The sequence below is a fragment of the Toxotes jaculatrix genome, chromosome 9 (genome assembly GCF_017976425.1).
Source record: "Toxotes jaculatrix isolate fToxJac2 chromosome 9, fToxJac2.pri, whole genome shotgun sequence".
In the NCBI taxonomy this organism is placed as follows: domain Eukaryota; kingdom Metazoa; phylum Chordata; class Actinopteri; family Toxotidae; genus Toxotes; species Toxotes jaculatrix.
Genome location: NC_054402.1, coordinates 14,854,783 through 14,867,240, shown reverse-complemented (window position 1 = coordinate 14,867,240; position 12,458 = coordinate 14,854,783). Strand labels below are relative to the sequence as shown.

General features: G+C 39.0%; 1 protein-coding gene across 2 annotated transcripts in view; it reads left to right on the top strand.

The window, feature by feature from the left end:
• Positions 1-9,324, top strand: part of gria4a (glutamate receptor, ionotropic, AMPA 4a) — a 91,624-nt gene extending 82,300 nt beyond the window's left edge. Inside the window, exons 16-18 of one of the 2 annotated variants that reach the window (XM_041045775.1) lie at positions 2,728-2,842; positions 4,776-4,913; positions 9,160-9,324. In XM_041045775.1, the coding sequence (XP_040901709.1) occupies positions 2,728-2,842; positions 4,776-4,913; positions 9,160-9,324 (418 nt within the window). Of the gene's footprint in view, positions 1-817; positions 933-2,727; positions 2,843-4,775; positions 4,914-9,159 lie in introns of both variants that reach the window. The other variant, XM_041045774.1, reaches the window with a different exon arrangement.
• The last annotated feature ends 3,134 nt before the right edge of the window (positions 9,325-12,458 follow it).

Here is a 12,458-nt window from a genome sequence, read left to right as displayed (position 1 = left end):
TCTAACTAAATGACAAAACTCAGCATTTTGAAAAGGATGGCTTCCTTTTTTTTAGAAGCTGACGCTAAAGTACCGAGTGTTGAAGCATTCCACAGTGGAACTTCTTTTAAAATGTTTTTAAAAAGCCATGCTTTATCATCAACGTCTGATTTACCTATTTCAAGTGGGTTTCAAATCTGATTTTGGTAATGTGCTGAAATAATGGGTTGCAGTTCTTCTCTTCATGAACATGCCAACATGAATGCCCAATATTTAGCCCTGTGTCCCTGAATTTTGTTTGGAGGTCAATCCCTTCAGGGGTGTGAGCAGGAGGGCTGTAGGAAACTGGAGCCACACAACCACCCACACACACACACACACACGTACAGACAGCAGGAGGGGGCAAGAGCACCATCAGCAGGCTGCAGAGACCTGGTTAACACAATTTATACCCGCAATCTGACACTCACTGTGGAGCATCCTCTTAGGAAAGGAGAGCGGCAGAAGAGAGATGCATAGAACAAATAACACAAAATTAGAGAAGAAATTTTTATAAAAATAGAAAATGTGAGATGAACAGAAATAAATGAGGGGAAAAAATCTCTGAAGTAGAAAGAAAGTCAAAGAGAAAGAGTAAGAGAGAGCGTTGTCTGGGGTGCATCCTTCCCCACTAACCCACCTTTGTCCCTTCAATCCCACTGATTTCTCCTCCCTCTCCTCCTTGTTTCCCTCCCCTTCTTCCTCCTGGCTGTGGTCCCCACGTCCATCTTGTCTGTCTGTCCCTCCATCCTCTACTCTGACCAAACTATCTTATCTGTCCCTCCTTTTTTACTTAAAGAAACGCGGTCAACCTGGCCGTGCTAAAGCTCAACGAGCAGGGCCTGTTGGACAAATTGAAAAACAAGTGGTGGTATGACAAAGGAGAATGTGGCAGCGGGGGAGGGGATTCCAAGGTTAGCCCTCTCTGTCTGCCCACCCCACCACTAGGGGACGGGGGCCGCTCACCGGCTGAGCAGCCCGCGACGGTCCCCGTCCTGGGAGAGTAACGCATGCATCTGCCCTGGCAAAGAGTCAAGCAGAAAACAGGGAGGGCAAAAGTGACACCCTAAAATCTCCTGAGACACCCTGCAGCTTCAAAAATAGGCACAGCGTTGCATCTGTTGTCAGTGGTGTGTGCCTTTTTGTACAAAAGGTTCAGACACAGTGATAAAGGTACAACACTTTGCTTGTTGAGACGCAGAAAAGTGAATATTATTTCATGGTAAAGAAAAACTAAAATAATGGCATTTTTGAAGGAAACCAGTTGGCTGTGTCTTTTAGAGACCCAAAATGCTTTTTAAAAGAAAAAGTGTTGAATCATCATAATTTTTCATTTTCAAAATCATGCAGGGAAATATGCCTTCTTTGTGGGTGAGTGCCTTCCAAGAGAAATAAAGCTCACCCAATAATAATAACCATTTTCAAATGTGTTTGGCATAGATCTGGTAATGCCTGGTAATACTCTGGAAGGACAGAGTGCAAGGTAATGGGAGGAGGGTTTAGTGATGGATATGTGGAAAAAGATGAGAGAGCTTCTGCCAAGACAGGAATACTCGCCACCTTGTGGCAGCTCTGGGAAGAGGAGAGAAAAGAAGGGAGTCTCGAGTGAGAGTCAAAGAACAAGAATGACAAAAAGACTCCAAACTGAACTTTATCACTCCTGCAGCTAAAAATCTGCTGCTCAAGTACATTGCAGACTTAACGGGTTTTAAAACGTTTAATGGGAAAATGAGACCCAAGTGAAATCATAGCTCTCGGATTCTTTTCGTCTCACGTTGACTTGAGGCAGAGGGGAAGATGAATAATTGATAGAGGCAGAATGCAATTACAGGATAAAGTTTCACTCTTCTCCTGTTGGTTCTTAGAATTTCAACAATTCTGTTCAGGGTATTTTTTATTTTTTTATTGTATTAAAGAATCAAACATTTATACAACTTTTTGTTACAAGTAGGTCCTGAATATATTCTTGTTATCTCCTGAATGCTTTAGGCAAAGCTGAAATTTGATGCTTGTTCACATCTTAACTCCTGTGTTTTTAATACAATAACAGTATAAGTTTAGTCAAATATATAAAACATGTCAGTCCATCCAGCTTCTTGTAAAGTTTAAAAAGTCTACAACCAGACTAACAGTTGTATGAGGCAGATAGCAAACTAACATGCTCACAGTGACAATGCAAGTATTTTAAGTATTCATCAAGTTAGAGTTAGAGTGAAGAGATAAGTATAAGTATAAGTACAAGTACAAGTACAAGTATAAGGAAGGGACGTGGGGTCCCATTCTTGTAACAAGATAGGAGCTTCCTCTGTCCCATAAAGTCTGTAGAGATTATGAAATCCTCAGCTGCAGATCCAGACCTGCAACTCACTCTCCCAGTTGTATTACAGTGCTAGCCTGATGCCAACAGTCCTGGCTTAATAGTACTTGCCTCTGGTTCAGTGTACGATCAGCTGGGGCAGTATGGGTGTGTTACCTGAAGTGACAAAGGTGGGTCCCACTCATATGTCTGTAGCTCGCCTTAGCTCCTCGCTCCCCCCAGCCCCTCCTCAACGAGCATACACACATGTACTCAGTGGGATCCATGCTAGGTCACTTGATCTAAACAAAAAGTTTCTATGTGACTGAGCTGTGCAATGCAAATGTGAAATACCCTAATAACATAAAATAACATGACCTATGATGTTATTTATGTTATTTTTACACGCGAAGAACCCCGGTAAACCTTGCAGTTTTGAAACTGAGCGAAGCAGGCGTCTTAGACAAACTGAAAAACAAATGGTGGTATGACAAGGGAGAGTGTGGACCCAAGGACTCTGGAAGTAAGGTCAGTCTCACGCTGCTGCGGCCCACAGAACGCTAGCCTGAAACTCTCATCCTGAATACGCTCCAGATTACTGCAACTACTGTCTTAGAAGTAGCATTTTAAACATCTTCTCAGTTAGCCTGAAACATATCTTTCATGTGTTCCAAAGTAGACTAGACTGTCCATGTAGTGATTTACTCCAAATTCTTTCCTATTTCTATTTTGATGGTGGACCACATCTATTTAAATGTGCATGAGATTAAACTCAATAGATTCTTGTTCAGTTTCTGTAGCAATCTGTGGCAATCCCATCTTCATTACAGTCAGCATTAGAACTCTAATGGAAATTTCGATTATCATCAGCCGATTTTCACACTCATGCTTTTGTTTTGATCTCATATAATAGCCCATTTATGGTAGCCTGAAACTCATTCACCAGTTAAGAATACCACTGTTTCTTTAGCTTCAATAATAATGAAATCTTTTGTAAATATTGGCTTTTGCCTTCATGGTTGATATTTAATCAGGACTAGGCTACCTATTTATTTCCATAACTTGGAGTAATCCTTGGTAATGCTTTATTTTACAGGTGCATAAAATAATATCATAGGTAGTTTTCTGGAAGAAACTCTATTATTTGGTGCTAATTATAGGTTGAATGTTCAGTTTGTACCTTTACAATTAAATATTTAGACCAATATAAAGTAATTACTAGTGAGTGAAGACCTTAGTGCACAAGAAGTCAGCTGAATATTCAAAAAATGTGACTTGTCAACAGGTGACAATACAATTTAACAAATATGGAGAATGAAGTTTTTAATAATAAATGAAAAACAATTTAATAATTACTTGGGTTAAGAAGAGCAGTTCCTTTCTCTGGCAATCAACAGCTGCATATAAGCTCAACACAACTATTTCAGTTATAACTAAAATAACTGTCTCTATTTTCCCTGTAATTAGAACCAAATTACGTTATTCTTGTTCAGGAACTTATGAAATTATTAGGAAATCACAGACCTGTAAAATAAAGCATTCATTTATTTAAATTATCTTTGCTATTACAGCACTAAAGCCTATTTATATAGCATATCTCAGCATCATTCATTACAGTTATTTTTCAAAGTAGGAAATTTGGGGGATTTTTACAAGACAGAACATGGGAGTTGCTCTAGATGTTTAGAACAAGCTGCTGGAGCCTTTAGATTTCATTAAACCTACTGTGAAATGTCATCACCGCTCAGATTAAAGCCTGCTCTGTGATTAAGTAAAAGTGATTTACACTCTTTTTGACTTACTTGTTAAGTTAGATGTTGAATCAAGCTGTTTTGATTATCATTGTGTTGCAGTAGAAATGTAGTGTGTGCTGTAGTTGTACTGATTGTTACAAATATGTAGTAGATGTATGTAGTAGCTGTTGTGGTGACAGTAGTAATAATTGTAGCTGTAGAAGTAGAATGTAATAATGTGATAATTCATAATAATACAGTAATGTAAAGTAGCATAGAACCACATAGAACACTATAGTATAGAACAATATAATAACAATGTAATACCGGAATTTGTTTGTGTATATATTTTCTCTGACAATCTCCATTTCTCTGATTCTCTAATTCTTTGTACCCTATTGTCTGTCTGCTTTTTCCCACCTCTTTTTCTGTACCCTCACCAATCCCCCTCCTCTCTCTTCTTGCTTTCCCCATGTCCTCTATTCCTCATTCACTTCCCTCACTCTTCTCTCCATTATTCTTCCATCTTTCCAATTTTCCCTTCACCTCTCTTCCCTATCCCTACTAATCTTCTTCTTTTCATGCACCTACCTAAACTAACGTATCATCTCACCTCACTTTCCCCAACACCCGCCTTTTGACTCTGCTTACACTTGGCCTCAAAAAACCTCAACATCAACATCGACTCCTCCCTCCCCTCCTCCCCCACTTTGGCTCTCTCTCTCCAGGACAAGTCGTCCCAGGCTTTGAGCCTGTCCAACGTGGCTGGGGTCTTCTACATCCTTGTGGGCGGCCTGGGCCTGGCCATGCTGGTGGCCCTGGTCGAGTTCTGCTACAAGTCACGGGCCGAAGCCAAGCGCATGAAGGTGGACCTTAGCCCCCCCCACTGCCCCAGCCCCTCCCCCAGCACCCAGAATCTAGCCACTTATAGGGAGGGGTACAACGTGTACGGCTCCGAGGGGGTCAAGATATAGGGGTAGGATTTAGAGGCTCCCATATAGGTGGGGTAATGGTGGTGTTGATCATGGTGGTGGTGCTGTAGATTACTGTATTGTCGATGTAGAGGCTGTCGCATCAGCCCCACGCAACCGTGTTGTTCTTCATGTGGTGATGAGGATGTGGTCAAGCATTGTGGAACCAATGTAGCTTTTTATGTTTCATGAAAGATTATTTTGCCTGTTTGCTATATTTATTGGCCTAACATTTTCTTAGATTTTATTTTATTTTTTGATTTGTTTTGAGTTTTGTTACGGTTGTTATTTTTCATTCTTTAGCACCTCACCCCGGGCTAGAATGGGGTTAGATTTGTGTGACTACAGATTTGGTTCCATCGTCTTTGGCTGCAGGTGATGATGGTGATGGTGATGATGATGATGACGGTGATGCTTTTTGCCGATGACTTGACTAGGCACCTGCATTGTAATTTTAGCTAATAGTTAACAAAATCGCAGGGATGTACAACACCAGCCTCAATATATACCACTGTATTACATGATTTTTCAAATAACAATTATTTTCACCATTAGTTCATTTGCTTATTGTTTTCTTATTTAATTGATTCATCGTTAGATTCATAAAATGTGAGAAAATAGTGAAAAATGTCCATCACTGATCAACTGATGAGCAGGAACTAGGTCGTGTTTGGCAGTTTTGCTTAAAAAATTATTTAAAAAATTAAACACACTCAAAAATTTAGGTTTTGACACTGTACATATAGTATCCACTACCCTTCAGTCTAGTTTATATTGATGCCAACAAAATAAGAATGGAATAAAAGGAACCTCTTGATCTAATAATAATCTGAAGATCTAAAAATAATCGGAATGCATTATAAAAAGTGACAAGTGTATTCATACTAAGGCCTAAAACTGGTGTGTTGAAAGTTCATTCTAATGACTCAGTATTTTCTTGGCTAAATTATTTGGCTAAGTTTGTGGGGATGGTCTACTCATCCTGCTATCGAAAAAGTTTGTTAGTGAGCTGTTCCTCATTAAATTCTGAGACTGCTTCTAGCTACAAATTAATTAGCTAACGTGTGGACACCAATCATTATGGATTTGGGTCTAACTAAAACTTTTTCACCCATGCTGTGATAGATATCTCAGGAAGAAAAACACTGTAAGACATTTTTATGCCTGGATGTCCAGTCTTTCACCATAATTTTCATACTGTAACTAGACTTCTCAGTAATTCCTCGTCAGAAATGTCAGAAAAACATATGGGTGAGGTCGTTTGTGAGGTGGGCATGAAAGCCAATTCAAACCACTTTAGGGTGAGACTGGGCTTTTGACAGCTTGAACAAAGTTTCTGCTGGACAATATTCCCTTTAAATACTGATTTAAAAAGGGAACAAATGAAATAGGAGGATGAATTTGTGCCCAGCAGCAGTCTTTAATTGCTTTTAATTTTTGTCCATTGATATTAGTCAACCTGCAGCCAAAACTCACTACCACCATTGAGTTGTAATGAGTTTTTTTAAGCTCTGAATCTCTGTGTTCAAATGGTTACTGTATAAAATACTACTGATTATTAGTCAGTCCCTAATGGAGGAAAAGTATTTACTAATCTCAACTTCTAGTTCTGCCTAAAACAAAACACAGCAGCTAACCAAAATAGTGGCAGTGGTTTATTTTGATTGCCTGAGAGATTGGCATTTACTAGGTCTTTTTTGTCTTTGTTTTAAATGTAATTTGGTCAGAGCCGTATATATGTAAATTACATGTAAATACATGTAAATTCAATTTACCAACAATAACAATGAAAGTTCAAAATCCTTCTTCTGCACTAAACAGCTAGAGGTAGTTTATTCCTGCTGAACCTTTAACGTGTCATCCTCAAAGTGGCGTTGTGCACCCCTGCCGTAAATGTTCCAAAACAGGCATTTTTGACTTATTCCAGTCCTGACAACTTCAAAACAGCCCAATTACTTAGTGTTATTGCACAGGAATAATTGATGAAACAAACACTTCATATAGAATGGCTACTTCGTGATGTTGTTGTAAAAACCCGACTCATGTGTATTGATGTAAAAGAGCAATTAACTGAAGTGAAAGGAAACACTGGAGTTCATTTTGATGATCTGCTAAGGCTGTATTTGATGGTCACCTTGAGATAATTAGAAGGATCAATACAGAGGATGCAAAAATAAAAGGCAGCTAAATGCAGTACACTAAATATGGGCAATTATCTGTTCAAAGTACCAACTTTAAATGAAGTATAAAGTTAACCACAGATAAACCATTTTGATAGTGGAGCATTTTGCACTACATTCAGAAGCAGTAACACTGATCTTAACAGCATTTTGCCCCATGACTGTTCTCTGCTGTGAAACGCTGGATGTACGCCATATTTGCGTGATTTTAATCATCCAAAAGAGTTTCAAGTTGCATTAATGCTATTCAACATCATATATATATATATATATATGATGTCATGACATGTGATGTGATGACATATATACTTATATACATATATACATATGTTTCTTGAAAATCGCCTTAAATGTTGCTGTAGAGTAGTCACTTATATTTTTCTCTGTAGTTTTTAAATGAGCGATACATCAGAATGAGGAGGGGGGCAAACTTTTGTTTCTAGCAGTGTATTTCCAAACACAGTTGGCTGTTTTATAAACAAAAAATAACACATATAATGGCCTATTATTTTGCCCTACAATTTGTGTATCCAATTTTTTTTTTTTTACAAGTAGCTACTGTATAAAGTCCATTAGTTTATAAGCAGAACATCAAAGTGCTATGTTTCTGAAATCAAAGATGAAAATGAACTATGTTTTCTTTCCTAGCATCATTTACAGATGTTATTCTCTCTAAATTGCCAATGATTTCTCTGTAAGAGATGTTTTAAGAAATGTCCCAATTAGAACACATGGCTATTTATCTGAAAATAAAGGTTTTTGGCTGTCAGAGATGATGTTTTCATCCAACAGCAGCAGACTTTACATAAAAATCACAGAGTAGCCCATCTGTATGAAGTGTCACCCTACTCTGAGCAGTATAGTCAGTCACTCCCTCTCTATAAATCTGAAACCTTAAAAGAAAACTCACTCCTTCATGTCTTCCTTTTGTCTTTCCAAAGTCCTCACCTTCCAAATCCTATCCTTCCAAATCCTCACCTCAATCTGTCAGATTACTGAAACCCAGAACCCAGAAGTGCATGGTCACCTATGAAATGCAGATGTCTACAACCTAAATCCTGTTGTCCTCTTTGTACATGTTTGTTGATTGTTGCCTGCTTTCACAGCTACTTTTGCCTTCATTAGAACTACGCTGGCATTTGAACAGTGTGATAGCCTTAGTGGGACCTGAATGTGTTTATGTTTGGGGTGCATTCACATCACACACAAGAGCATCCTGCCGTAGTTTCACACAGTTCCACTAATCAACAGTTGGTAGCAGTAATGTGCTAAGAAAACATAGCAATGCACCAATTAAAACCTCTCATGTGGCTGTGAACAAAGCACGATGTAAAATATGACAAAAATCTGCTTTTCAATGTTAAATACACTCAACACATTTGTTAGAACTCAGGGACACAGTGTGTGTTTTGGTGAGAAACACTGAATGTAAATAAAATTTTTGTTTACAAGAGATCTCCACAGGGGACCTTTAAAATCTCTAATTTGGCTGGTTTCCGAAAAGCAATATACTTCTGAGTCCATGTGATCTATATTTAAAAAAAAACAGCTGGGCTGCAGCTGATGGTCTTTTTAAGCAATTGATTTGTTTTGTTTTTTTTAAATGCTAGAAAATTGTGAAAAATGCTGAGGGCCCTTTGCAAACGTCCAGGGTAATAGCTTCAACAACAAAGATAGACCGGGATGCAAAAAACAAAGCTTTTTTAACTAACAGTATGTGTGATTGCACCCTCAGACTTTTCTAATTGTTATCGTATTTGTGTGTACAGTGTGTGTACAGGCACATGCATGTATAAGCGTTTTTAGTGCATGTATTTCTATAGAAATTTCTGTGTCTTTAACTTGTGATTGCATTTGTTGTACAGTTTTTATATCTGAGACCTTTTTTTTTTTCAAACAAGCTCTCCACTCTGCCATCTCCACCCCTTCCAATGTCCTCCCTTCCATCTTTCCTCAAATAGCTGTCGTTTTCTGAAGCCATGAGGAACAAGGCCCGTCTGTCCATCACAGGAAGTGTGGGGGAGAATGGCCGCGTCCTGACGCCAGACTGCCCCAAAGCTGTGCATGCTGGCCACGCCTCCCTCCGACACCCCGGCCTTGCAGTGGTCTCCTCTGGACTGCCCTGAAAACCAAAAACACCTGCCGTGCCTTAACGACACACAAACATACAGACTTTGACAAGGACACACACATGCCCACATATGCATACATACCAACACACACATACCATACCATGCATAACACACACACACCTAAAGTTACAGAAACTCAAATAGAAATTCTCAGACACAGAGACACAGAACACACATTTTTACACACTTGAATACACAAACACAAAATTTGCATCATCTTCTCACCTTCCTGTTGCCACTGACTTATTTTACAAGAGACAAGTGAAATACAACTGTGGAGTGAACAGCGGAGAAAAAAAAAACAAAAAACAAAGGACAACTATGACACACTTGCCTGCAGCATTCATTTTTTTTATTTTCCGAGAAGATACCATCCTGATACCTACAAACTGACCGGAAAGCCAGCACAGACTTACATGAAATGAAATATGAGCTGTGAACATGACCACAAAACTGATCATGATGATGATGGTGATAAATGATGATCACAGCTGACGGTTAAAAAAAAAAAAAAGACAACCAAACAACTCTGTTCCTGCTCTGTCTTTATTGGACAATGTTGGCCAATGAGCCAAACCCTTTGACAACGCCTTACTAAGACTAGAAACATTGTTTTCATCATCATCATCATCATCATGGTCATAATCATCTTATTTTGCCTGCAAAGACTGAGTGCCAGGTATTATCACCCTTAGAAGACCAGAAAACTGTAAGCTTGAACGTTCGGACTGTGCAAACCCACTACTTTGCCATGGACTGTTCAAACTGAATGAAAATGCTTTCTTACTACGCATATAGAATGATTTCTCATCCCAGACCAGCGAGATAATCAGCCAATATAGAACAGAAGTAACCTCGAAACACGTGTGTGTGTGGCTGATCTCGGCCCATAGAATTCACAGGGGTATGTAAAAGAAAAAAATAAACATTAGTAATTAATGAAGTCCGTCATCAACAGCATCATCATGACAGTAGAAATGCTAAATAGTGATGATTACTTTTTGCCAGGTGGCGAAGGCGAGGTTCAAGCTGTATATTCAGTGGTGGAAAAAAAAAGTAGGCAGATCTAAAATGGCTACCTAACAAAGTGCTTCTCAACAGGAGCACTGGGCCCTTACAGAAGTTTGAATGACAGAACAGATGGGAACAAATGCAGTGTTTAAAACGTGGGTTAAAAGCTTCCACTTGTGGAAAAATAAATTCAGCCTCCGTGTCCCCTGATCCAAACAGCAATGCAATGGAAAACGCAAATCAAAGTTCTTTCTTCTTTGCACGTTTGCCCACAATGGGGTCTCTTGACTAGTAAACCATTTGTTCCAAGGTCCGTAATAAGGCTAAGAGTAACTAGTCTATACTGTGTGCACCTCATTTGACTTGAACTATGTAGACCTACAGGAACGGTTTTCCATTTCTCTAAATGTATAGACTCTAATGGGCAGTTTGGTTGTCATTTGAGATCCTCAGTCTTTTCCAGTGGCCGAGGTACCATATCAGAAAGCTTGCTTTTTAAAACTGTTGTAAATAACTGCGTAGCAAAACAGATCTCACCTGTCTTTTTTAATCATCTTAGATAACAATTCATTGCAATAATGAATATAAAAGAAAATGCCACTACTTGTAATTAAGATAAGATCTTTTTTTATAAATCTACATATTATATATATAATACAAATAAATATATATCTATAGAGAGCTATAGAAAACATTGATCACTGATTGTCAGAGGCCATGGCATACATTCTGTTATATGGCTGTTTTTTGATAACTTGAGAATATTAATATGCCACAGTCTTTGTGTGTCCTACTCAACACTGAATGTCCATCTGGTACTCACGCGGACACACACACGTAGAGACGCACGCACACACATTGCTGCATACACAGGGTCAGCTCAGAGTGATCACTCCAGCACCATGAGAGGTTCGGATGATTTTGTTTTTGCCTGTCTGTCTGTTTCACCGTTGGTTATTCACTGCTTTTTCATTGTCTAACAGTGTTTTTACCCCAAAATCTCTCTGTTGGTGGGCTGCAAAGGCCCCCCGAGACAGCGTGTAGTCGCCAGTATTCAACACTAAAGCTAATACAATGAGAACACATTTTAGCAGGCCTCGAGAGAGGATGGGCCACTGTGATTAATGTACTGTAGGGAAACAATGCTGTATGACATTTCAACAGTGTAGCATTTGTGTTGCATTTCATATCACCTCTGTGCTTTTTGTTGTTTGTCTTCTCACCAAATGTGAGTCAGCGACAGATTGAAATCCAGAGTTCAGACTGAAGGGGGTTTGTACTTTTTGAGGACATGATTGGATCCATCGTGCGAGGCAAGAGCAATCAATCCTGTAACATTTTTAAAATCTATTATATACTGTTTGGCGGCCTTTTTGGTACATTTACTTACTACAGGCCTTGGGGATATGAAAATTCACATGATGCACAGGTACTGTGTCATAATACAGTCTGATACTGTATGTGGGAATGAAATAGTGTTTTCTGCCCTGCTCACGTCTGCTATTTCTCCTGTGACCTACATCTTACCTGTCAAATCTTCCTTGTTTTGTCTTCCCCTCTCCCTCTGCTTTCATCTCCCCTCCTGTCCCACTGTAAGACAGAATCTGTACAAAGTGCATCTCAGCAACAGCAAATGACTACATTTTCTGCCCTGATACACTGCAAAATAATGGGCTAGAGATGAAACAAGAACCTGAGACACCAGTTGACAATCTTGAGTTTCTTCTGGCTCCTTGTTCAGAACATTGCATAACTTTTTGCGTTGTGACGCACAAAAACGTATTCTCTTGAAAAACTTCTCTGTGAAATTCACACACATACCTCATCATGCATCAGATGTGCTCAAGTCAAAGTCAACAGACAAAAACATAAATAGAAAATGATATAAAATAACAAGTATCTTGAACAGCATATTAAAACCTTCTTTATGTCTGAAACAAATGAGACAGACACTTTCCAATCACTTCCTCTCAGCCCAGAGGATCAGTGCAGCACTACTGCAGCAGTCCAGCATGCAAGAAGTATCAGGTTTCTATAATGAGTACATTTGAGAAAGACAGTTAACACTGATCTAGCTATCACCAGACCAGAAGCATCAGGCAGTTAAACTGTACATG